The sequence below is a fragment of the Pollicipes pollicipes genome, unplaced genomic scaffold (genome assembly GCF_011947565.3).
Source record: "Pollicipes pollicipes isolate AB1234 unplaced genomic scaffold, Ppol_2.1 Scaffold_7261;HRSCAF=8764_pilon_pilon_pilon, whole genome shotgun sequence".
Classification (NCBI taxonomy): Eukaryota; Metazoa; Arthropoda; class Thecostraca; order Pollicipedomorpha; family Pollicipedidae; genus Pollicipes; species Pollicipes pollicipes.
The window spans coordinates 841,039-867,825 of NW_023597054.1; the positions used below are offsets into that span (position 1 = coordinate 841,039).

At 55.1% G+C, this 26,787-nt stretch overlaps 2 protein-coding genes across 2 annotated transcripts; both read left to right on the forward strand.

Moving 5' to 3' along the window:
* The first annotated feature begins 1,982 nt into the window (after positions 1-1,982).
* On the forward strand, positions 1,983-20,572 carry LOC119112320 (roundabout homolog 1). The gene is made up of 10 exons (XM_037236444.1): positions 1,983-2,112; positions 7,018-7,086; positions 7,873-8,068; positions 12,349-12,629; positions 12,958-13,155; positions 13,446-13,654; positions 13,919-14,045; positions 14,740-14,876; positions 15,332-15,476; positions 20,550-20,572. Exons 1-10 carry the CDS (start codon positions 2,106-2,108, stop codon positions 20,570-20,572), a joined length of 1,392 nt encoding a protein of 463 aa, XP_037092339.1. The 5' UTR covers positions 1,983-2,105.
* A 178-nt stretch (positions 20,573-20,750) lies between these two features.
* LOC119112324 (fibroblast growth factor receptor 1-like) lies at positions 20,751-26,264 on the forward strand. Its single transcript, XM_037236448.1, has 8 exons — positions 20,751-20,917; positions 21,309-21,502; positions 22,108-22,254; positions 22,756-22,898; positions 24,294-24,487; positions 24,794-24,934; positions 25,660-25,732; positions 26,151-26,264. The coding sequence occupies exons 1-8, from the start codon at positions 20,751-20,753 to the stop codon at positions 26,262-26,264; spliced, it is 1,173 nt and encodes a 390-aa protein (XP_037092343.1).
* Positions 26,265-26,787: the final 523 nt, after the last annotated feature.

Below are 26,787 nucleotides of genomic sequence, written 5' to 3' on the forward strand. Positions count from 1 at the left end.
CACCAGCTGACCATCCGCCCGTTTACCTCCTGTCGGGTGATGGGCAGCGCACCCCTCACTGGCGGGGAGACGGCGCTCGCGCTGACGCGGCGTCCCTCGACTCGTTTCCCGTCCGACGTTGTGGACAGGCAACGGCGATGTGGCTCGACTCACCGCACGTCCAGCAACGTCGCAGTGGGCGTCTCGCCAAGCGCGTCGTTGGGGCTCGTGGAGGCGCCTCTGCACGCGCCACGGCCGCTGCCACAGTGACGCATTCATCTCTCGGCACGGCTCGTGCCCGTGCGAGAAAGCTCGCTAGGTCCAGCGCCTCCGCGCGGGTGCCGGCCTGGACCGCCTCGCGGCCTACGATGCCTATAGGACCAGCCGTCTGCAGCCTAGTGAGTCTGCGGACGCGTATCTTGCAGACCTGCGCCGGCTCACAGCTATTTCGGCCGGACCACCCCACACACAACGGCGAACTGCCGCACGCAACGCCGACAGGGAGACTCACCCTACGCGCCCCGAGCAGCACCTCTTATTCTCCTCCCAAGCCACCCGCAACACGATCGGCGTGCGACTCGCCGGCGCCACCGCGTCCCACCATCGTCGGCGTGTCCACGGGCTAACGCACCACCCCTGAGCAGTGACCGTTTCTCTCACTTGGACATGAAACACCGCCTCACTCGGCTTACATGTTGTCATTGCCCTGGGGCATGATCTATTGCTACAGATTGTTCTGCCGACATTAATTCATGTACATTGCACCAGCAGGTACTGGCTAAACAGTTGTTGAGAGTTGTAAAAGAAGCGAAGCGTGCATCCTCCTGGACTCGTCCAAATACCGACTGGCGCCTGCGAGCGTCGGGCCCCTGCCGCCGCCTCAGCGGCCGACCCTTGACCCCCGGCGAATCGGGAGACCTGCGGTCACGTGACGCCTCCCGGCGCCCAGCCAGATGTAGAGTCCGGTAGACAGCGAGGCTGCCTCCGCGACAGGCCGCCGCCGCCGCCGGGTGCGCGTCTTCGCCCCTAAAAGCACATGGTGGGAACAGCAGCCGCCGTCCCATGGCTCCGTCGCCAGCGCGGCGGCTCCCACGAGCTCACAGGCGCCCCCTCCCAAAACACGACTAACTGGTAGCCGGGGCGCATAGCCCGCACAACCACACCACACAAGTAATCAGTGGTGAAAATTATCAACACATGTATTGTTGTTAAATATAACCAACACTTGCCTGATAACGTCGTTTCACCAGTACACCCTGGCATGCGGATCATGACACATTGAGCGTCGCTCGATGGAATATGATTTCCAAACACGTCAGGCCGACAAACCAGGGACTCAGTGCCTTCCTTGCCCGTATCTGATTGTTTTCTAGTAATCCGACCATTACCCCGATAGGGGCGACCGTATACCATCACAGGAGCAGGTCCGTTCAAGAGGCCGCGGCTGTAATGGCCTCGGCATCATTCGCGGAATTTCATTACGAATTTCGTCTAATTCCGGAGGCGATTAATCGCGGAAAGAGCTAACAGGTAGGGTTTTCCTTTCCGACTGTTTCTGAGAGCCTTCTGGGGCCGCTGTCCAGCTGCATGTGAGCCTCAGAAGCCAGCATGAAAACGTTGATTACATTTGGAAGAACTCTGTTCGGAAGCTCAAAGGCCTGTGGGACCAAACATGTTGAACCCGTGTGGCCCTGAGCCTGGACTGTTGGGTTAAGGCAGAAGTTGTGCCCAGTCAATTGGCGAATTCCACGCATTCCTCAGTTCGATGTGGGCACATCCCATTTGGAATGTCGATTACCTTTCACACGGACGAGATCGGTTACGTAGTGTTAAAATCCAGTCATCCCATAAATGCCGTTACGATCGCTGCGATCGCATTCAGGTCGCCTAAGCTTCGCCTTCGCCGCGCCATCTGCCTGCCCCGTAGCCCCGCCCCATAGCAACGCGGCGATCAGCTGCTGCGGATGGCCTGCGGCTAAGCGACGCGCATTTTGTCCTTGAAGGTAACACGTGGAGTGCGCGTCGCCGGTTCCCGTCGCCATGTATGTTGTGTAAATAGAAGCATTCTATCAGTTCTCAGTTCTTCTCAAAGGTGATTGGGGATGTCTGATCCCTAGAAGGCAGCTATGAAAGGTAAGCCAGCGGTAGAAGCGAGCAGGCGCGCAGCCAGAGGTTTGGTAACGGGAGACCAGTGTCTACATTCCCGCCGACAATGCGCAGGGAAGAGCGTCGGCTTAGCTCAGTAATGAGGACCGGCTAATCAGCCGACGAAACGTCGCTGCCAGGCTGGGTAAATCATCTCAATGACAAGCTTTGTGCTCCTCATGACGTTACTGGTAGAAATGTGGAAAATAGACTTATTTTACTTCTCGCAATATTACAATGATTCACAAGCCGTTTATGATGACAACATTGAAAACCAAGCAGGTATTCGTAATAACACGTGTCCTGCATCCCACTGATGACGTCACTGGTACGAATGAGTCGGTCATCAGTTGAAACTTTCAGTGGGACACGTTTTTCGGGCTGTGTTTTCCCGCTGCTCACGACGTTCCGGGAGACTGTTACGGCGCACGTGCATCTGCCTACGTACTCGTGGTTTACATTCTTATGTCATTTGAAAAACAAATGAACTAAAAAATGAGCTGCGTTTTACCTGCTGCTCATGACGTCGCGTGACACGAGTTACGGTCTTCGTTTCGCATCACTGGGGAACCTGATCGTGGCGGAAAACCACCTTTCGCAGCAGGCTTCCTCAAGAAACTACTGCAAGGAGGTCCAAGTGATCCATGAACAAACCGCATTCAGACATGTCCTCACTGAGTTGCCAGTGGGGCCGGAGAAAGGCGTGAACTGACTCAAGGTTTTCGGCTACCGACATTATCGGTCTTTAACAAACATTTCAAAATCGTGTCCATTGGTGCAACTACTGGCGGACACCATCACACTTATGACGACACCACATCACGCTAATGATCTTTGCAATGTTGTTGTCAAGTGACTGACCTCATCTCTGCTGCCATTGCATTGAAAGTCAAAGTGTGCTGAAAAGTAAAATACTTCATAATGGCAGTCCAACCATCAACATGAGCTATACATACAACATGAGCTATATACATACACATGAGCTACAAACACAATAAAAGCGTATTAACAGTACTCAGCGAACAATGCCATATACTTGGCGATTCGTCAGACGCCAGCCGTACACCCATTCTCGTCGTTCCGACGCGTTGTGGTGCATAGGCTATTAGACACATGATGGGCCATCTGAAATCGCAATTACCTACCACAAATCAAATCAAGGTTAAGAACTTTATTCAAGGTCGGTCAACAATACACGCTTGACCGCCTCAATACGTAACTAGTCATTTTTTCGCCATTTGCCATTTGCCTCCATGCGTGAGCTCCTGTATGCTAGTTTTTCCGTGTGGATCTGATTGCGTGCCATTTGGGTCTATGGCTGGAAATGACCTTAACATATTCCGCAGTGTTATTTCTACGTCTTATACAACTGGTGCCTCTTTGGCACGAGACACGCGTGCTCTGGCCTATTGTGTCTCTGCCCTCTCCCCACCCAGTCTCTAAGCGCGCGCCTCCTCAAAGTTAACGGAACGCACCATTCGCTCCCACTCGTGGCGCATCATGTTTAATGTCAACAGTACCACAATACTCTGGCATTTGACGCGGTGTTGCTCCATACGGTCCGCTGCTAGACGCCAAAGCCTACTCTTTCGCGCATCCTATTTCAAGAGAATTTGCAGCTAGCACCACAAAACTGCTCTCTGCTGCCCTTGCCCTGAGCACACCCCTACTACTAAGCACGCCGTAAAGCAGTGGAGCGAACTGCGCTTATGCAAAACTTGCTGTCTCATCCACATTATACATTGCTGTATCATTGTTATACATCCCTCGGTCTTATTGGATGCCGGGTTCACCGCTATCTGGCCCATGCTGTTACCACGATCGACGGCCTGAGCCGATCAGCTGATCGTTCGCGCCAACTCGCCTGTCGTCAAGCGCGTGCATTTTGGCGCCTGCATGAGCATGTTCTAATTGGCCGGACAGGAGAAGGTTATATATATATATATATATATATATATATATATATATATATATTTCATTTGCTTCGAAACAGGTTTAAACTGGTGTCCTCGAATGATTGTACCAGAGAAAACTATACTGACACGTTTGAAATGGACAGATAATGCTGACGATCGACTCGCAAATAGTTCGTCTTTGCTTTTCACCGGTCCTGATATTTCAGTGACGTTAGCTGTCCCTCAGTCATTTGACCTATTTGCAAAAGTTCTTAAGCGCAGCAAAGTTTGGTCATGCAGTGAAATTTGGATTGCATTGCGGACGTAAGATTTGGTAAGGTTACAAAAACATTTGGCTAGAAGCGATTTCTCGGCTTGTGCTAGCAGTGGACACATGGGCGGAGAAACGTGTCAGAAAGGTGAGGGTTGCCCAAACTTATTTTGTACTCGAACGATTCGTGCTTAACATTCTCGGAAGGGGGAAGGGGGACACAACACCCGTATAAACGCCGTTCCCTCCCCTTTGACACAAAACACATTTTTATTGAATCCCACTTCCCATGTCTGCTGTTTTCTGCGCTACATGCGCATATGCTACAATCATATTTGATAATCTTGGGGAAACACTCGCTTTATGGTACACACATATAACCGCTCTCAAGTGTTGTACTGCTGCAGGCGGTTAAGTATTGCGTCGATCTGAAATTGAAGTAATATGTATATATATATATATATATATATATATATATATATATATATATATATATACATATATTACCACATGCTTCAATGGCAGATTATAACTCATGCGCTATTCAGCATTCAGTGAGGAACCGCAAATATATACAAATATAAGAGGCAATTAATCCGCAGAGTTAAATGATGTTGATAAACCAATAGTTTTAGCCTCATTCCTGGCAGAAAAACCAGGCCAATGGAGATATAGTTCGGATGATATTTGGGCAACATGCCTTTATCGAAACAATACCAGAAGTTTGCTACTGCTCTTGTTTTTGAATTGCTATTGCTTTTGCTGTTTGAAGGTTGGTTCTGATATAGTTTTCATAAAGTTTGTTGTCGAAATATTAACCGAACTATATCTCCATTGTCCTGGTCTTTCTCCGAAAAATAAGGCTAATTCTGTCTTTTCTATATGAGTGATGTTCCTCGCTAATGCACTGCACAACTCTTATAATGGTGTATTTGGATCACCGTAATTCACAATCGTAATTCTAAATGGTGTTGAATGATGTTGAAATCATTTTAAAAACGCGTAGAGAACAAATGCAATATGCGTCGCTCGGCAGATCACTACCGCGGATTAACACTGGTTACTAGGCACAAACCCACAGCGTACGTTCAGGCCGACGCAATACCTACCCGCCTGTGAGCACGACACAAGGTTCGCATACAGCTACATGTGAATGTCATGAGACGTGTGTTTGTTTGAAAAATCGAGTGTGAAAGTCAGACACGGCGTGAGAGAGAAGCCATCACATTTGGGACGGATAAATCAATCACGTGCCTTTTGGGCTGCAAGCGTAAAAACGTGAGATCTCTACGTCTCATGGCACCCCCCCCCCCCTTCCAAGATTGTTGAGATATACCCTATGGCAACCAATGAAAGCAATGACTGCAAAATGAGTATGGGCGACGACTCTTTCTGAGACGTTCCTCTGCCTAGGTCTCGGCACGCAGCGCCAGTCCACATATTACCTTTCCAGCCAAGCACTTCCATTTATCCTCCGGCCGTCTCTTGTAAAATCTCGAATTTCACTGCATGACATCGCTGTTCTGCATTTATAAACTACTGCAAGGTGATCCAAATTATTCCTGGGCACAACGTTATTAAGGTAAGTTCAAGCAAGTTCAAGAGTAGCAAGTAGTAGTTCAAGTAGCAAGTTCAAGAACTTTCGTCCCGTCGCACCGAGGGATTCTCAGGGTTCGGGTCCCTGAGAAGGCAAACTGCTGTGTTCTAACACTGTATCTAGCGGTAGGTTTACATGTTTACAAGTTGTGTTGACTTGTGGTGGGTGTGTGGCGCTATTTGCAGTGCTGATCTCGCCTATGGCCTAAACAAGTGCGAAATGGAAACACGCTTGCTCGCACGACTTGGTCAGAAATGTTCGAGTTAAGCGTGCTGGGAACATCTCGGTGTAAGACTCGTAGAACGACTGCACGTTGGCCGATATGCAAACTTGGACCCGAATTGTGTGATATTAGTTTTACAGCAGCAACAAAGCGACATTGCCATTATTAAGTCATGATCTTGCTTGGAAGCTGGCGTATATTCAGGTGGTGACCTGACAGGGACGTAAGTTCTTCCTTTATCCGATAGGTGGTAGCACCGTGATAAGAGGCCGTCCAGTGCTGAGTTGAAATTCACTCGTGGTTTATGGTCTTGAGCAGCGGAAAAGCGATTGCGTTCATCAGGACATATCCACCGTTCCGTACAGGTCCGATTGGTTGTGATTGGACTTCAGATACCACAGCATTCACATTCGAAGAATACTTTGCTACAACAGAGTTATAGCTAACGGCTAACGTTGTAACATTGTTGATATGGTGGTCAAATTTGATGACATGCAAACAAGATTAGCGCAATATGTTTCTGTGGTCGCATCGACTGTCATTTTGATTGCAGGGATTGCTCTACGAATCGATTCGTGGAATATCCGCCTGGTTATGTTACCACACTATAGACAGTGATGCTGAGCCTAACATAATTAAGCAAGTTTTACGCTGGGACGAGACTGAGCAGCCATCTGTAATTTTTGGCCGGCGTAGCGTGACGGGGCACCCGTGCACATCTTTGGAAGAGTTTACTCCCTGTACGACAGCGCAGGAAAAGGGAAAGGATGAAAACAATCACTTGTTTCCCGAAGCCACCGCCCCACATTTTGCCCGTGTTCAACTCCACTGAACGTATAAAAATTGTACTCCCGTGGACAAAGGGGGCGAAACAAACTGCGGATGATGAGCCGATGTTTTTCCGCAGGTCTCGGCATGCTGATAGCGCCGCTGTTCATCGTTGTCCCGTTGGTGGCCACTCATCCGGCGACTCCCGGTAAGTGTGACAGCACTGTGTGACACCGGGCTACGGTAAGTGTGACAACACTGTGTGACACCGGGCTACGGTAAGTGTGACAACACTGTGTGACACCGGGCTACGGTAAGTGTGACAACACTGTGTGACACCGGGCTACGGTAAGTGTGACAACACTGTGACACCGGGCTACGGCTGACGCCTGGTGAAGGAAATCATGGCTTCTCGGCCCCGCTCGACCTGCCCGCTGAACACCGCCTTGTTTGTGAAGCCCGGGCGCCCCGCAAATTTGGCTGGATGTTCATTTTTGACGAGGGACGCTCCTAGAATGTCGCGACGGTCGACGGTCACAGTGTTGCGTAGGCATTCTCCGTCTTCGGCCCCTTCGGAGATGTCCCCCGACGGGCGTCAAGTGTCGCTCGCCGAATGCTCTGCTCGTGCTGAGCGGGGGGGGGGGGGGGATGAGGCCGACCTGCGTCACGTGCGCCGGGTCGTCGTGTAGGTCAGCGGGACCTTGCGGAGACTCGGACGAGTGTGGTCGCGGGTATGGAGAGCACCCGTAAATAACATGTTGACAAAGACATACATCATCTAGAACATCCGACTGCGTGCCGATAGCGACCATGTCGTCAAAAATGAACAAAGAAACCCATGGAAACGAGACGACGGCTTCCGCAGCTCCATCACTTTGGGGAGACGGTGTCTTCTCCCGGCAGAGAAGACAATGCGACCCTGTAGCCTTTTAAGGCGCCTTGTACCCGCCAGTGACGTGCTGGTTCCTCCTAATAGCCGGCCGCCTTGTTTCAGGTCCGAGAGAGAAGGTCGTGCATGTATCTGGTACCGCGAAGCTGAATTGTCCCCGCGGCTGGGAGGCGAGGAAGAGCATGCTGCTCGTGGAGCTCCGCTGGTACCGGAACGATCAGCTGTTCATGACGAAGCGAACCAGAAGTGACGTGGCCGACTTCACGACCCGTGACCCGAGGACCTCTCTCCAGAGAAACAGGTGAAAGGGTCAAACAGCGTCATACGCTGCTGTGGCTGGTCGTGCGAACGCGAGCCAAATTCACTGTAACTGACGATGGCGATAACCTGCGTTCGATATACTTCGCCATGCGTGTAGCAAACTGCAAGGTCGGCGAAACTGTGTCTAATTTCGCTTCAGCGAAATTAAAGGGAATGTCTCAAGTTTGAGGATATTGAAACAAACATCAGATGCGATGAAACAAGCTCACTTTTAGCTATTGGTGTACTTTTGAAGTGGAAAAGACTGCTCTAGACAGTACGATTCTCTGTTTACTAGACATGCTCCTCAATGCGTCATGGTTTAAATACGTCATTGTACCTTGCACAGCTTTGATTGAGAGTCAGTTGACGGCTGTTATATCTGCGAATTACGCTCACGAACGCCAGATATGAACACATCGACAATTATATAATTATTGGCCCTGATCGCCACATAGGTTATGGAATGGCGGTGTCTGAATAAAGTTATTATGACGTCACGAGTACCGAAGTGACTGAAATACTCTGCCCGATATACCTTTCCCCATTTTCGCAGGCATGTAGCTAAAAAACTAAAGGGGTTGGGTCTTAAAAGGACAGGACTGTGAATAGCACCGAAAGATCTTTAAGATAGCTATTTCACTTAATAGCCCCTTAGTGTGGAAGAGTCCCTCCAACGCCGGTCTTAACTCGTCAGTCTGGACACTATTTGCCAGTGCGCGTCAGCCCGGACACTATGTGCCAGTACGCGTCAGTCTGGACACTATGTGCCAGTACGCGTCAGCCTGGACACTATGTGCCAGTGCGCGTCAGCCTGGACACTATTTGCCAGTGCGCGTCAGCCTGGACACTATGTGCCAGTACGCGTCAGCCCGGACACTATGTGCCAGTACGCGTCCGCCAGGACACGACGTACCAGTGCGCGTCAGCCTGGACACTATGTGCCAGTGCGCGTCTGCCTGGACATGATGTGCCAGTGCGCGTCAGCCTGGACACTATGTGCCAGTGCGTGTCAGCCTGGACATGATGTGCCAGTGCGCGTCAGCCTGGACATGATGTGCCAATGCGTGTCAGCCTGGACACTATTTGCCAGTACGCGTCAGCCTGGACACTATGTGCCAATGCGCGTCAGCCTGGACACTATGTGCCAGTGCGCGTCAGCCTGGACACTATGTGCCAGTGCGTGTCAGCCTGGACACTATTTGCCCGTGCGCGTCAGCCTGGACACTATGTGCCAGTACGCGTCAGCCTGGACACTATGTGCTAGTGCGCGTCAGCCTGGACACTATGTGCCAGTGCGCGTCAGCCTGGACACGATGCGCGTGCGCACGAGGCAGTGTGCTGTGTCAGCTGTTGTGGGGGCCAGGTCTGCAGACGGCGTGTCGCACCTGTCGCTGGGCACGTTTTCAACGCATGGGTCTGCACGGGTCCTCTCGGTGGCAATGTGGCTCAATGTGGCTGAAATTGTGAAACGTGTGACCGTGTCTCGGCACCTGTTGGTCGGAACAAGAAATTCACACGTTAACAGTCGTTTTTTATAGATACCAAAACACGTAGGCTTGGTAGACAGTCGCATTTTGGATTACGTAGTGCCGGCTTGCGGCTGCGCGTGTAACGTTTCGCGTTTACAGGAGCGGTCGAGATGGCTTGCCTGGTTTTTACGATGTTTACGTTTACGCGGTGTCTCGACGGCCAGAGCAGATGGAGGCATGATGCGAATTTCAAACCGTCGACCAGGGATACACGCAGATAGCACACTCGGGGTTGGGGGCACGTGTCCTCCCCTCCCCGCCACACACCAGCTATATGGCACGTATTGTTATGTACGTGACCAGATGTTGGCAGTTTGACAAGTGGCAATTCCAGGGATAGACACATAAACATTAGAACGTTAGGGACTTGTGGTACCATTTTGCAACGCGCTTTTGCGGCTGTTATTTTACGATACACTTCAGTTGTGCTCCTCCCCCTCTACGTGAAATCCTGTGAGCGTAGATCATTGAACTAGTGTAGATCATTTTACCGTCCAGAATGAAATGGCCCAATCATCGCGTTGTTTTGTGCCTGGCAGTGACGGAACTTTCTTCAGCTGTCGTCCATGTAATAAATGTCATAGGAAAGCTGTATTGACGCGCTGATGCATTACTTCAACTCCTTGCACTGTGAGTGTAAAAGAAGCTGCACACATAAAGTGGGTAATAACTTACGAATAGTACGTGCTACTGAAGCTGGGGCCTAATGAGAGTGTTTTGCAGCTTCAATCGACGTCCGTGGCCACGAGAAGGCAGCACTGCGGAGTGCTCAATGAGACGTGCCTTAGAATGGCTGGGTCGCGCAGCAGCGTAGACGTTACAGCTGTATGAATCAGTGGCAACGGCAACCATAAGCCAGCCTGTCGCTGCCGCACGACGCCCGGGGCTCCGCTGGTGTTGGAGGCTGGGACGGTTTCTTGGAAGGTTTTGATCAAGCAAATCTTCGGCTACATTAAACTTGTGGAGAGAGCACATAAAAGCTGTACATCATTAATCTCACTTTAGGAAGCAAGCGCTGGTAATAGCCGCATGCTTTAGATGAATTGTTCTTGGTTCTTTGTCTCACAAGTGGTTTAAGCTTCGCATGCTCCGTCGACTGACAAAATGGACTAACACCCGTATTACCTGTATGACTTGGTATGCGAAAGAAATGCTTCAATATCCCAGTTTTTGGCATTGTATGATCGGGGTTCTTATGCTGAATTATCGACCGTCAGCATGCTAGGAGGTACGGATTAACCGAGGATGTAGTGCAGACATTGGCTATATGAACTACATCTGGACGCTGCGTTATAACAAAATAAATATAGGCTGTATTGCCAAAATAGCATATGTTTGTAGTACGTCGTTTAACAAGTGCTTTCTGGCATATCTGAAGATCGACTATTCAGCCTCAAAACTCTGAACACACAATTCACTGTGAGGGTTTGTCTCAGATTCTAATGAACACATTCCCCAGCAGTTTATGCTTGCTTTTAGAACAGTGTGGAATTTGTAAAACTTCAGACTTTTGGTATGATTCTCGTCCAGGATATGTTTATGAACGGGGACGGGGAGGCGCGAGAGGTCAAGACAACATTTTCGCAAAACTTTGCGTAGTTTACTCCATTTTGCTGCAGAGCAGAATTGGCTGACAGAATTGGCTGACAGGCAGAAGTTCATCCTCCACCTTGCATGTATCTCTCCAGTTCATCATTGCAACGTCCTGCGGGTTCGGCCTGGTTTCGCGTCGACCAAGGATCGCGAGTGTCTCGAAATTGCATACATAATTGCAGAGTATGACGTCTGCGTCTACAAACAGCGCAAAAGTAACTCGTACATGTAAATCAATAAGTTATTCCACGTATTTCTCAGCTTTCTAGCCGCTTTGGGAGGCACTCCTCACTTGCCGCTACTGTTTCCGCTGCCATTTGATCAGCAGTGGAAACACGCAATTTGTATGTCGCAAAGCAGCTGATGGCCGCGGGTCGGAAACATCGACGCCGGTGAGGGGCGCCGCTGTGACTGAGGACGTACTCATCGACTCCTGTACCGGACTGGTGATCCAGAACGTACTGACCGATCCTCTCACAGGGATGACGATCCGAGACGTACTGACCGGCTCCTCTCTCCAGGCTGGTGGTCGGGGACGCACTGACCGGCTCCTCCCTCCAGGCTGGTGACTGACCGGCTCCTCTCTCCAGGCTGATGGCTGGCCGGCTCATCTCTCCAGGCTGGTGATCCGGGACGTACTGACCGGCTCCTCTCCCCAGGCTGGTGATCCGAGACGTACTGACCGGCTCCTCTCTCCAGACTGGTGATCCGAGACGTACCGACCGGCTCCTCTCTCCAGGCTGGCGATCCGAGACGCACTGACCGGCTCCTCTCTCCCGGCTGGTGATCGGGGACGTACTGACCGGCTCCTCCCTCCAGGCTGGTTACTGACAGGCTCCTCTCTCCAGGCTGATGACTGGCCGACTCATCTCTCCAGGCTGGTAATCCGGGACGTACTGACCGGCTCCTCCCCCAGGCTGGCGATCCGGGACGTACTGGCCGGCTCATCTCTCCAGGCTGGTGATCCGGGACGTACTGACCAGCTTCTCTGTCCAGGGTGGTGATCCGAGACATACTGACCGGCTCCTCTCTCCAGGCTGGCGATCGGAGACGTACTGACCCGCTCCTCTCCCCCGGCTGGTGATCCGAGATGTACTGACCGGCTCCTCTCTCCAGCCTGATGATCCGGGACGTACTGACCGGCTCCTCTCCCCAGGCTGGCGATCCGGAACTCACGTTCGTCGGACGCCGGCAACTACGGCTGCCACGTGATCTGGTCGTTGCCGGAGCGGTGGCAGAACTACAGCCTCCAGATCACCAGAGCCGACTATGACGACGGCTACAGAGACGACTATGGCGACGAGCCGGCCGAGCGGGACAGCGGCAGCGTGGAGGAGGTCACGGACCTCTGCGCTGCCGTCGAGCCCGGTGCCACGCCTGGGACAAACGGCTCATTGGTGCCACGCGCGCCCCATTTCGACGAGACAGCCCGGCTGCGCCGGCTGGAGGTGGTGCTCGCCGGCAGCCCGGTCACCTTCCGCTGTCCGGCCAGAGGTCAGGCCCGGCTCGGCGCGCTGGGGAGGCGCGCGGGCGTGCTGCAGTGTCGGGGCGGAGGAGGCCGGGGGAGCGGTACCTGCCGAGAACGTAGGGGCCATGCGAAGCTGTCAGTGGTTCAGCATGGCTTGTAGCCTGTTTGTGCTGAAAAAGCTTCGGGCATGAGCGTGTCCGGTCCGCGGCATTAGTCGCTCGAGCTCATCTCACCTTACCTTACGTTAGATGGAGTTCCTCACCTTCACCTTACCTTGCACCCCGCCACCTCCCGCAGGTTGCCCGCCGCCACGCGTCCACTGGCTGTACCAGGGCCGGCCGGTGCTGGAGGCGCCGCACGTAGCCGACGTCGCCACGTTCGGTGGCGGCTGGCTCCGCCTGGCCATGGCCGGCCATTTCCAGGAGGGCAGCTACACCTGCGTGGCCGAGAACGCACTGGGGAGCGTGCGCCACACCTGGGAGCTCGTGACTACCAGTCAGTGGTGGCGGCCGAGCTGGTGCGGCCCCTAGCCGGGCCAGCTCGGCCGCGGGCGTGTTCAGAGCTTGACGTGACTGGCACCATCTGTGGATGTGCTGCACGTGGGTGTGCTGTTGTTGGTGAGGTGGAACAACGAGCAGCCGGAGAGGGTTTTCCAGGTGACGGTCTGGCCTCTTCGACTCCGATTCTGTTTGAGGTCTGACCCTGATATGTGACCGTGATGCCGTTTAGACGCTGCACTGCCGCTCGTGTTTAGTTTCGGCCCAACCCGCGCCGGTTTGTTCCAGCGGACGGTCTGTACAAGGACCCGGTGATCGAGCCGGGGTACCCGCGTAACGTGACGTCGCTGGCCGGCTCCAACGTGACGTTCGAGTGCCCCAGCTCCAGGGACTTCGACATGGACCTCTTCTGGGTGTTCACGCGCTCGGGCCCCTTTGAGGTGCACAATATGTCCGACATGAGCTACGCCATCCAGTTCGCCATCAGCGTTCACAAGGTACGGCTTGGCCGAGGCATGGACGGGCGCAGCGGCGGACGGGTCCGTATCAGGCGTACAGAATGAATGGAAAGAGCTGGAACGGTGGGGTGAAGCCCCGACGTACCGCCCCGCTGTGCACGGCTGGCCACGAGCGGCCACTGGGCCCCATCACCAGATCTGCGGGGCTCCGCGGAGCCTCGGCCGCCGCCAGCCTCGCGCCCAGCCCGGGGCGGCCGGGAGTGGCGTGGCAGTGACCGGCGCGCCGCGCCGCCCGTGCCGCAGCAACGCTACGACATCAGCGACCGGCAGCGGCTAGTGGTGCGGGGCGTCAGCGGCGACGACAGCGGCTTCTACACCTGCCTCTTGTATGGCTTCGACATGGCGAACGCCCACCTGCGCGTGGTGGAAGGTGAGGAATGAGACGGGCTGGCCGCGTGACATGCGGAAGGCTGGCCGGGGCTCGAGTGTCGGTCAGAGCAGCGGCAGGGCTCTCGAGGAGGTAGGCTCGGGTGATATGAGGTCGGTGGGTCTGCGCTCCGCAGGTTTGCAAGTTCTGTGAAGATGTTGGCGCTTGTTGCAGTATAAGGCGGTGCTTGTTTGATGTGCGTTTGCTTGTGAGACCGTAACTGATTGCATGTTCGGCGGCTGTTGTATCGTCTGAAGGCATCCGGGACCGTGCAGCCTGAACGAGGATCGTGGTGCCACGCTTCGGCTAAATGAAGGTGCCGACCACAAGCGCCAAGAGGACAAACAGCTTTGGTTGAGGACGTTTACCGTTGTCGCGTGGTAACGTAAATCATGCTTGTTTGGTTTGGAGCAGCTCTGAGATGTCGAATGGCAGGCAATGCCTGTCGCGACCATTTTTTTCAGGCACTCTCAAATCACTCCGGCGTATCAGCAGTCCACTGTTAGAACACCATGCTGGCTATCGAGGTACCGGCGAGAGTCGAGACTTGGTGTTCCAAGGTGTCATCGGTGAGTTAAAAACTTACCGGCCTATGTCAAAGACGAGGTGCCAGGTCACGTGTTGGTACCGATGTCCTACCACGGGCGTTTCGGCGTCACCGGTCTGAGAGAGGGCGCTACGCGCGCGTATTTCCCAGAGGTGCCGCGGGCAACGCTGCCCATGCGGCCTGCCAACGCCAGCGCGCTGCTTGGCTCGCGCGTGACGCTGGAGTGTCCAGCTGCGGCCGCCGCCACCAGCGGCGAAGTCATCTGGCTGCGCTCCGAGACTGGCGCGGTCCAGCTGACGACGCCGCGGCAGCTGGAGCAGGCCAGGCAGCACGCGCTGCCCCGCTCAGAGGTGAGACTGGACGGGTCCAGCTGACGACGCCGCGGCAGTTGGGGCAGGCCAGGCAGCGCGCGCTGTCCAGCTCAGAAGTGAACATTTAGCTCTGCTCATCGCGGTCTGGGTTAGGCTGGGATGTGTGCTCCATGTCTGGACTGGTGGTGATTTGTAGCCTCTCGTGCCAGCTGGTGTCTCCCGCATCGTGCTTCAGTCTCACTGACATCGGGGTCATCGTGTCGGGTTGGGTAAACCGCGAGCTTTTTTGCTCGCTGATCACGATTGCGTTTGTGGCGAGAAACGGAAATTGGGTGTCAAAGTCCAATGAACTACATTAACACTTACTGTTGGTGTCATAGCTCTTACACCCTCGTTCATGGTTTTGGACACTGCCATGCTTGTTGCCGCAGGTTGACGGCAGTCGCTTCAACACGTCCTCGCCGCCCCGTCTGATCATCACGAACGTGACGGCCAACGACTCGGGGTACTACGTCTGCGTCGTCCACACTGCCTGGGACGTCTCATACGCCTCGGCCTATGTCGCAGTGGTGGAAGGTAAGACATGCTCGTGTCGTCCACGGTGTCCGGTACGCCTCAGCCTACGTCGCAGCGGTGGAACGTAAGACATGCTCGTGTCGTCCACGGTGTCCGGTGCGCCTCAGCCTACGTCGCAGTGGTGGTGTCGCGCACGTCACTGTCTTCGGCGAGGAAAGAGAAAATGTGGCAGTAGTTGCCCTTTGTTTTCTTCAATTAACAACCCGAGCCCCCGTGCGGTGCGACCCAAGCGTTATCACCCGCACCCCGGGACTCGGGCTGTCAACCGGCTGGTTGCGGCCGAGTGGCCGGGGCTAGCAGTGTTGCGTCGGCCGTGCCGGTCCGGTTTGAAACTTCGGTGCCGGCATCGAGGCGATGTCGGCCCGGACTGACAGACAGGGAAACACGTCCAGAGAGCGACGGATCACGAAGATCAATAAACGCTGCGCTGTCAGTTTGCATACAATATATTGTCGAGAGTTCAATTAAGTTTATTTGGTTTTAGGCGTTTCGGCCCGTTCAGACCATTCCACGCCTTAGAAGGGTCTATTTCAACTCAAACGTATATCTGTGTTTTGAAGAAAGAGAAACTGTACATCTTATCCTTTCAAAATAATTGAAGCATTTCGGTACTTCTAAGAAAATTGAATAACAAGTCAAGAAGATGTGGATGGCATTACCAAGGAGGACTTCTAACGATAATGCAACGTTGTGGTGCTGACGGTATGTTTCCAGCCTCTTCCTCTGGTGTTGAAATTTGTTATATTCAACCAAAATATGCTTAACCGAAAGGGGACGATTACACTGATGGCATAGGGGGCGCCGTTGTTTTAAATATAAATAACTATGTGTAAGCTTTGTGTGTCCGATTCGAAGACGTGTTAATACTTTTTTCCAAACGGTCTGGACGGCTTAACGACGGCCAAGGTGCACTTTGCGGTTTTATGTCGTGAAGCTGTGTCCTGGTGGTTTCCGTCCATTGTCCAAACTTGCTTCGCTAAATTGTGAATGACCGTTCTTATTGAAGTATGGTCAACAGGAACTTGTGTTATGTCAGAGGACGCCAATGCTTCCTTAGCCAGTTGGTCGGCCCTCTCACTTCCTGTGATACCCCGATGGCCTGGCACCCACAAAAAATGTAATGCATATGTCTTGTGTGCATAAATAATGATAAATGTATATCATACGAACAACGAGGTGGTGGGTGAGGTGAGGGTTAATAAGTGACAATGGCCGCCTTAGAATCCGAGCAAATTATTATGGGTTTGGTTCTATTATTTTGTCGTTCGGTATGCTACAAAGAAAGAAATAAAGCAAACAGTTCTGCAGGGTATACGGATTTTCCATCGGGTAACCTACATTCTTGTGAGTAGTGGCCGTTACAGACCATCACGCATCCGGCGTGATTTTCAGTCATGGAGCCATCGGTGTATATAAAGCGACAGTGTGGGTACTTTTTGATCATACGATTGAATTTTTGTTGTACATAAGCTGTTGTGGCGGTGCGTTTAGGATCAGTAAAATGAAGCACACCTTGGCGAGGTGCCAGTTGCCAAGTGGCTACCACTTAGTCATGTGGCACGGAGGCTCGCGGAAGGACGTAATTTAAACTATGGCAATAAAACAGTGATACGTGAGGCAATTTTAAGGCCCGAGCGACGCTCTGCTGGTCTTAAGTATGTATGGTGGATTCGTGGCAATATATGTGTGTAGGCAAATTTTGGGTGACTTGGATTTTGTCTTATCTTTGCGACACACCTTATAGTGTGATCAATACGTCGGAGGGCTAAAATTGTAATGAAGGCATCTACTTCAAGCGCCGAGATTGGGGATGTGCACGGTGCTCCCTGTGCAAGCCGCAATAAATATTTTGTACAACAGTAGGGACTTTAGGCTGCGTTCCGTGCCACCTGCATACACCACTGATTCATCTTTCTTATAGGAAGAACCGAATGTTTATATAATAACGATAACGTGTACCGGTCAGCACCGTACCTTGATCCCGAGATGCACCCAAACAAATTCGGTCGTGTGACGCATTTGGTGCGGACATGCCGGACGAGCTTGGACATGGACAACCTCGGGTCGGGGACGAGGCATAGGAATTTGAACGATGAAACAAAAGGAATATTGTACCCGCCCAGTTGGACAGAATATGTCTGCGTATCTCGTCGCCTTCTACTGAAAATCACAATGGCTGATTTTTTAACGGAAAAATAGAGACCAAAACGTATTGACCATTGTTGTTACTTGTGAAGGGCGTTTTGAAGGCATGGCAATGAGTGATCATATTCGTCATCAGAGCACCGAATCGCGCTGTCATCCGCAAAAAGTGACTAGGATATGCCTGACATGAGATCATCAAATAAATCATGATGATGATTGGGGTTTTAGGGCGCGTCGACTTCTAGAGTCATTTTGCGCCCATTAAATAAATCATCTATCATTGAGTTAAAGAGCATTGGATACAGCCACCTTGTGGAACACAGTTCTCTTGAATGTGAACATAGGAGACCGCCGATCGGCATCTTACACGGAACGGCCGCGTTCGTGAAAGAAATCCCACAAGATAGTGTGCCAAGTGTCCTTTAAACCCTATTTTTTTTTTAGTTTAAAAATCAAAAGTGGTTTATACACCATATCATAAGCGCGAGTGATATCCAGAAACACAGCAGTGACTTGATATTTTTTACGAAATGCGCAACGAATATCTTTCCAGACGAATGATATGATCACAGGTGGTACGGTTACGTCGAAGTCCACATTACTGACCCGATATGAGTTCTTTACATTCTATTATCCGGGCAAGACGTTTGCCAATCATGCATTCCATAAGTTTTCCCAAGCAGCTGGTGAGCGCAATTGGACGGTAATTGACTGGGTCGTGTGAGTGGACTCAACGGCATTTTTCGTCTGGGTCTGTGTAGTTGACTCAGCTGAAACCGAGGGGCGAGGGTTGAGAAGTTTCAGGGGAGGCAGATGGGCAATAGCGTCGGTCTGTGTTGCACATGTGGCCATCGTGGCTTTTGCTGCTTGTGCATATGTTTTGCTGGGCTGCGATGACATTTTGGATTCAACGGTGCGCCGTGCTTTTTCTTTTTTCCACGTGGGACACTGAAAAGAGTTGGCGGCGTGATCAGCACTTCCACAGCTCAGGCATTTCTGGGGTGATAGGGGGTGATGCAGGCAGATCCCTCGTGAGGAGTCTCGCCGCACTTCAAGCATCTGGCACTACTGGCAGTCTGCATCTGGCATCTGCATACTGCATACTGGCATCTGGCAGTCTGTTTGCACTACTTGCTGCCGTGTCCGAACCGTTGACATTTAAAACACCTGAGTGGATTTGGAATGAATACTCTTACTTTACAACGAAGGTAACCAGCGGTGAGCGAATCTGGAAGTCGGGTGGTAGCAAAGGTGATAACGAGCAGGCTGGTGTCACGACGCTGACCATCTCTGAAAGTCGTCAGCCGACGGATATGGCAAACTTGCTCATCTCTGAGCTGCGCCAGGATCTCGTCCTCCGTCATGAAGCGGAGTTTAGGCGCGAAGATGGTGCTCTTACTGGTGTTTCTGGCATGGTGCAGGGGGACTTTTACTTGTTTGCCGCAAAATTCAGCTGTCTTGAGTAGGGCCTTGGTTTGTGCGCGAGTGGTTGTTTTAATGATGAGTGATCCGTTTGCTGGTGCTTCGATTTTGAGTTCGCATGGACCGCAGATAGCCCTGATTTGCTTTGATGGCCAAAAAACGTTGATCTTTCGAAACGACACATTTTCAACACAAGGTTGGGCGACAACGTACGATCCGAAAAGACCCGGAATTGGCTCAGAGGGCTGGCGAACACTAGTCATTATCGAGAGAGGGTCAGCATCAGGGCGAGCAGGCACCGGAGTGTTCAAAGACGAGCGAGGGTCGGAACCGGGGGCGTTGGACGGAGACGGAGTCTGCTGTCCACCCACCGCGGTGGAAGTGTGCGTACTAACGGTCATGGCCTGGGGCGCGCGAGGGCCATCAGGTGAAGTGGCAGCCAAAGCGGAGCTGGCCGCACTTCCGTCATCTACATCCAGGGCATTATCAAGGTCAGGGGCCGAGTTCGCGTCCGTGTCAGTATCATCCTTCTTGCGCTTGCTTCGCTTCCCAATATTAGGGGAGCGAGAAGGGAACAACAAAAATTAAGCGAAAATGTGTGTTTGGAGCTAGTGCGAACGGAAAAGCGACGAGAACTACGATGCGAAAAAGGACTCCTTGGCTGAGAGCCGCAAAAAAAGAGCAAACCACTTGCTGAGGTCGTGCCAGACAGGTGTGTGGTCACCGAATGGGTCAACAAAAGCCGATGTGATGTATTATCGATAATTTTTTTGTTTTTTTGGATTAAAGCCCTTTCGACCAGACATGATAATTTTAGGGCTATGGGATGAAGGAAAGCGGTTAACGATGGGACAGACGTGCATGCGCCTGGGGGGCCAACCGCCGAGCTTTAACCCGCGCATGCGCGGGTACCCGGCCGGGGTCCCTCTTCCCACGGGGCCCTGGGCCCACTCGTGGCTGACGCATGCAGCCTGCCCCGGACAAGCGAGGTGCCGCGAGGATGTAGGATGAAGCCAGAAAGAGGATAAGAGGCACGGATGTATTATCGATATGGCTCGGTTCGACTTCATCACTTGACAGCAGCACACAGCTGCCTAGTTATTGTAGTCAATATGCCGTGAGCGGCCAAACAACAGCTATACTAGCAACCGTTCTGTGGTGGATATATCACTCATATAATTATCCAGCATTCACAGTACAGGGAAGCTACGGAGACACACACAGTTCTCACACGGCGCATGTCACACACCAAACAATAGCACTCCTTAGCGCCACCTATTGGTGACCTACACGACGACGTGTTGACCCCGTGCCGCTACAGTGGGAGGTAGCGCATATTCGTGTCGTCCACGGTGGCCGGTACGCCTCGGTCTAGGTCACAATGGTGGAAGGTAAGACATGCTCGTGTCGTCCGGGGTGCCCGGTACGCCTCGCACGCTTCGGCGTGCGCCACAGCAGCCAAGGATGTGTCTGTGGCCAAGCCGCCGTTTTTTTCTTGCGCCGCAGCACTCGCGAATGTGCTGCGATAACTCGGTAAACAGTTCGAGTCTGGGATGACGCGGGGAGAGCGTCCAGTGGCGCCTCCGGTTTGGTGACGTGTCCCAGCCCGGCGCCCCCGCCGTCCGCACCATGCCGTACGTCCGTCCGCTCGGTGGCGCTGCAGGTCCGGGCGGACCGCCGGCGTCGGCTCGCTGGCCGTTGGGGCTGATGTCGACGGCGATCGCCGCGGTCGTCGCCTGTGCGCTGCTCTCCGCGGCGCTCTGGTACGGCCGCCGCCGGTACAAGCGGCGCATCCGCACCCTGACCAGGCGTGTGGTGATCGAGGCGTCGCCGGAGGAGTTCGCCGTGCCCGTGGTGCGCATCGAGCCGTGCAGGTATGTGGCGCGCGCTCAGGGATGATGACCGTGTCGGCGGCGCGGAGTCCCGGGAGAGACGCTCCGCCAGCGTTCAGGGGATGGTCCGTCACCGTTCGCGTCGTGCCGGGGTGTGCTGTGTGGTGACCGAGTGGCTACTCTGGGATGGTGCCACGTTTGTTGTCGGACGCGTTGTGCCATCCGACCGTGATGGCTGATGTCGATTGCAATGCTCCGGTTTGTGTTCAGCCTCCGATGTCCGTGTCCCGCAACGTGAGCGCTTACGTGGCCGAGTAGCCGGATACACCCTGTCGCGGTCCAGCACCGCGTGTCCCAGCTGTGGAGCGTGGCCGGGGAGAACGCGTGCTGCGTGTCGCGCGTGGCCGAGCCGACGGCGTCGTCTCCCCGTCAGAGCGTCGGAGGGTGGCGCGGCGTCGCCCGCCTACCTGCTGCCGTCAGACCCGGCCTGGGAGGTGGCGCACGATCGGCTCCAGCTGGCCGACTGTCTGGGCGAGGGCTGCTTCGGCCGCGTGGTACGCGCCCGCCTGCGGCCGGCCGGCCGGCAAACGCACCCCGTCCGCGTCGTCGCCGTCAAGATGCTGAAAGGTCAGTGGGCCAGAACTTGTGCGGCTGTTGGGGTAGTGACGCTTTCGGCTGTTTAACGGTGTTTGTGAAACCGGCCGTCGTCGCCTTTTGTCATGTCGATTGTAGCAGAGATCGAAACGTGGCTGATGACGAGTTTCGAACGCGCTGCTTCTGGGAGCCAGGGCGAGCGCCGTCCTGGGTTTCAACGTTCCCCGGATGAGCTATAGTTCACGGGCCAGCCCGGCACCGGCGCCATGCCGAGACGACGAGCGCAGCCGGCGCTGGCGTGTAGCTAGCCGCTGCGTTGTTAGCCTGAGTCGCCGCGGTCATGCGGTCTCTGGGGGCTGTCCGCCGGCCGGCCCGGGCGGTGCGGTTTGTGATAGTGCGCCGGCACGCTGCGGGAGTGAGTGACAACTGGGAGGTGTCGCGGTGTGGTGTCATCCGGTGCCTGGTGCGGCGCGTCAGCCGCTAAACCGCCATCGATAGGAACAACTGACCGTCTCGGTGGCCGCGACAGCTGACTGATCTGAGGCTGCGGGCAGCGGCGGCCGGTGAGGGCTGCTCGGTTGGGTGGAGGCTGTCGGCTACATCGGTGTTCTGACGACTGGCGGACCGGCGGTTCACAGAGCACCACTGCGACACGGACCTGATGGACCTGGTCTCCGAAATGGAGATGATGAAGAAGGTCGGATCGCACGTGAACGTCGTCAGCCTGATCGGCGCTTGCACGCGCGGCAGCTCTCTGATGGTCATCATGGAGTACGCCGAGCACGGTCAGCGCGGCGTCACCCTTCCGGACTCTGCCCTCTCCCCCGCTGGAGACGGTGACACGGTGTGCTTGGTCGGCGCAGCCAACAGGTCACAGTCGTTGCAGGAAGGGGGAGGTGGGGGGGGGGGGGGGGGGTGTCAACAGTCCGTCGGGTGTGCCAGTTGTGAGCGGTATGTGAATGCGTTGATTGCAACACTGCACACGTTGCAACACCTCGGGCTCCGGATGCGGGCTCCAAACCACGTTGTTCGGGACCGCAACAGCGTCTTAGAAAGTCCTAAGGCACAAGCAAAAGTTAACAACAACGCTGAATTGACTCATCTAGGCGACATTGGGGCTCACAAGCCTAGGGAGGCTGACCAGTATTCATGTGTACGACACGGTGCTGCAGCGATACATGCACCTGGCGTGTGCCGCAGTTGGAGCCGGTCCTGTCCGTGCACGCCCTCCCATCTCTCAGGAGGCAACAGGTGCCGCGCCCGTTGGCTGACCGCCCCTCCCCCAGGCAACCTCCTGACGTACCTGCGCGAGCGACGCGAGAGGGCAGAGTGCGAGCGGCCGTTCGACGCCGAACTGCCTTCTTTGTGCGACCTGGTCAACTTCGCCTTCCAGGTGGCCCGCGGGATGGAGTACCTGGCCAGCCGGAAGGTACGTACCGCGGTCGCCTTAGCGGCACCGGTCTGTCCGTTGTTGGACAGGTTTGGCTGGCTCGGTGTTGCATGGCTTAGATAGCTGCTTTGTCTCCGACTGCTGGATGTCAGTACGCACGTGCGCTGCTCCTCTGAGGCCGTCCTGTTCTGGTTATTTCTGTAGCGGAGCGTGTCTGATGCTTGAAGCACGTACGCACGTGCGCTGCTCCTCTGAGGCCGTCCTGTTATGGTTATTTCTGTAGCGGAGCGTGTCTGATGCTTGAAGCCCACGTTGTGCAGTCTCGCCCGTCGTCGCAGTTCCGGTTCGTCTGGTTCGTTTTTTCGTTACCGCTCTGGTTCGTTCGATCAGCTCGGGCGTTGCGGCTCCATTTGCGACACTTTACACACCTTACCCTACACCTTACCCCACACCTTACCCCCACAACTTACCCCACAACTTACCCTACACCCTACCCCACACCTTACCTCACACCTAACCCTACACCTTACCCAACACCTCACCCTACACCTTACCCCACACCTCAGCCCACACTTTACCCTATACCTTCCCCACATCTTGTCTCACACCTTACCCCGGGGCTTACCCCGTGCCTTAGCCCACACCTTACCCCACACCTTACCCTACACCTTACCCCACACCTAACCCCACACCTTAGTCTAGACCTTACCCCACACCTTACCCTACACCTTACCCCACACCTTACCCCACACCTTACCCCGGTCACTGACCAGTTGCTACTGGATATTCCTAGTGCAGAGACGATAAGCAACACTGTTGAGAAGATGCGGGGCTTTCCACAGCGCTGCAGCCCACAGCTGTCCTGTCAGACATGCCATCCCTCACTACACCGAGCGCTGCGAAGGCCCGCCGCCGCCCGACGACAGGTGGCACTAGCCACCGCACCGCGCCTTCCACCGCACCGCTTGCCACCTCACCGCGTCTTCCACCACACCGCTTGCCACCGCACCGCTTACCAACGCACTGCGTCTTCCACCGCACCGCTTGCCACCGCACCGTGTCTTCCACCGCACCGCTTGCCACCGCACCGCTTGCCACCGCACCGCGTCTTTCACCGCACCGCTTGCCACCGCACCGCTTGCCACCGCACCGTGTCTTCCACCACACCGCTTGCCACCGCACCGCGTCTTCCACCACAACGCTTGCCACCGCACCGCGTCTTCCACCGCACCGCTTTCCACCGCACCGCGTCTTCCACCACACCGCTTGCCAGCGCACCGCGTCTTCCACCTCACCGCTTGCCACCGCACCGTGTCTTCCACCGCACCGCTTGCCACCGCACCGCGTCTTCCACCGCACCACTTGCCACCGCGTGGTCGGGCGTCGCCGAGAGACGCTGCACTGAACGGTCACCTGCCGCCTCTCCGCCGCCAGTGTATCCACCGAGACCTGGCCGCCCGGAACGTGCTAGTCGGCGAGGACAAGACGCTGAAGATCGCTGACTTCGGCATGGCCAGGGACGTCAGGGAAAAGGACTACTACCGCAAGGTCACCGGTGGCCGGCTGCCGGTCAAGTGGATGGCGCCCGAGGCGCTGTCCGACCGACTGTACACCACTGGGTCTGATGTGTACGTACGCTGACGCTGTGGTCATGGGTCTGTGACGCCATCCGTGGCTCAAACGTACGCTTGTGTGTGCGGTGGGCAGGGGTGGACCTCCTTTTTGTGTGACGATGTGGGAAGGAATGTAGGTGAATGTACTGCAGAGGGCACATCTGACAGGAACCGTTTGGAGCACGGCGCTTCTGCGGGCTGGCTGCCTGGAAATGCGCCACTGGTTACGTCTCGTGGGGACTTGTGGAATCAAGAAGCGGACATTTTAAGGGTACCTCTGCCAGGCGTTACTGTTGACACCAGACTGCTCCCGGCCGGCAGCTGGTCGTTCGGCGTGCTGTTGTGGGAGATCATGACAATGGGCTGCGTGCCATACCCGACCGTCAGCAGCGTGGACGAGCTGGGCGACTGGCTGCGGCAGGGTCGGCGCATGGCCCGGCCGGCCGCCTGTCCCGCCAGCGTGTGAGTCCCACCGGAGTCTTTGCGGTGTCGCTGGCGCCGGTGCCGCCGCCGCCGGCTGGCCACACGCCTTCGGTCGGGGAGAAACGGCTCAACGGGTTCGGCACCTACAGCTGCACCGTATAATTATAGGTTTTGGCATTGTAGTTTTGTGTTTTGTAAATATCTTTGATTCCAGCTGCATTCTGCTGTGGCTAATAGCATCTTAAGCATTTCACGTTGTACTATCATTACGCTCGATGTTTTTTTCGTGGCTGCACATGCTCTATCAAGAGCAGTTACTCTCGCATTTTTTACATTATCGTACCGGTGCAGTAGTGCTGTCATATTCCCAGATGCGCGCGGCGCATGTGACGTAAGCAATACAATCTCTCATGCTTTTAAAGCTGGCCGGGTTATTGCTCGGCAGCTGGGAGAAACGCCATCAGATGTTTGTTGCCTGGGCTCCTGGAGGGCCACCACCCGATGTCTTGTGTAGTGACGCCTGATGCTATGTCTACGGGGCCTGGTAAGTGCCCATCGCCCAGCACTGGCCGAACACGGGACCAGGCCCCGACAATCGGGGCGTATACGTTAATGCATATCTCGCTGCGCCATCTTTTGTCACGCCCTGCCGGCCGGCCGCGTCAGCGGAACTGCCCGAGCGGCGGTCCCGGCGCGGTCCGCCGCGGAGGCTGCGCAGCCCGAGACACGAGGCCGGTCCGTGACACGGCCGCACCCCGCCGCAGGGACGACGTGATGCTGGACTGCTGGAGTCTGGAGCCGGCCGAGCGGCCCTCGTTCGGCCGGCTGGTGCAGCGGCTGGACGTGCAGCTGGCGGCGCTGACGCCCATGGTACGGCCGCAGCGCAGCATTCTCGGCACGGGGACACGGGAGCTCACAGTGTTGGAGCCTGGTGAGGCGGTGTTGCCAGGCGGCCAGGCGGCGCCGGCGGCGCGGGCGGCCGCAGCAGCGTCGCTGAAGGTCGTGATTCTGGCTGGGCTGCCGGCCATTGTCGGTGGGATGGAACGCCGCGGGGAGATTTGGGTTCGGAGACAGGCTCTTACGAGGCACAGAGACGTCGCGTGCATCGGGAGACCGAGACGTGGCCAATGTCGCCGACTGCTGGCTCGCAGCAGTGGGGTGGCTCGTGTTGCAGCAATACCCCCCGGCGCAGTGTCCGGGCTGACGGCGAGAGTGACCTGTCCGGCTTCATGGGCCGTCTGCCTGCCGCCCCCAGGAGTACGTGGCCATGGTCTCGCCCCAGCCGCACGTCGAGTACGCGAAGGTGGAGGTGCTGTCTGCGTCGCCCTCCGCGTCGGCCTTGCCCTCGCCGCCGGACAGCTCAGACTGAGGGCGTCGACCGGGGGATCAGCGAGTCTGCAGGGACCTGGACTCGTGCCCTATGACGTCAGCGGACTTCCGTGAAGTCCGTGTCAAAGAAGTGCTCAGATTTGTTTTTAACAGTGTTCCTCACCGGACTTCCAGTGTTTCTCGCCGGGCTTTTAGTTGATCCTGATCCGGGCTTTTAGTTGACAGTGCGGCGTCTCGCTAGGACAGTGCGACGCCTCGCTAGGACCGTGCGGCGTCCCGCTAGGACCGTGCGGTGCCTCGCTAGGACAGTGTGGCGCCTCGCTAGGACAGTGCGGCGCCTCGTTGGGAAGGACTGCGGTGTGGTATTTCTGCTTGGGTTGAACAGAATGCAGCGTGGGTTGGCCTAAGCCGCTCAACCCATGTTTAAGGCCGTGTTTTTTTTCTTTGTTTGTTTTTACAAGCGGTCTGCACTGGAGTTTGAGTTTCTTTTGGTATGGGTGTTGGAGATCTCCGGCGTGGTGCCTCGCGAGGGTCGTCTCCCGAGGCCTGGGGCGCAGTGTTTC

Bases quoted from the DNA above. Each gene is read 5' to 3' on its own strand.
- LOC119112320 (XM_037236444.1), top strand. The intron at 12,630-12,957 runs GCCGGCTGGAGG...CACCTCCCGCAG, and splicing joins CGACGAGACAGCCCGGCTGC to GTTGCCCGCCGCCACGCGTC. The intron at 14,046-14,739 runs GTGAGGAATGAG...CGTATTTCCCAG, and splicing joins CCACCTGCGCGTGGTGGAAG to AGGTGCCGCGGGCAACGCTG.
- LOC119112324 (XM_037236448.1), top strand. From the start codon at position 20,751: ATGTCGACGGCGATCGCCGCGGTCGTCGCCTGTGCGCTGCTCTCCGCG. The intron at 22,255-22,755 runs GTCAGCGCGGCG...CCCCTCCCCCAG, and splicing joins CATGGAGTACGCCGAGCACG to GCAACCTCCTGACGTACCTG. The intron at 24,488-24,793 runs GTACGTACGCTG...CCCGGCCGGCAG, and splicing joins TACACCACTGGGTCTGATGT to CTGGTCGTTCGGCGTGCTGT.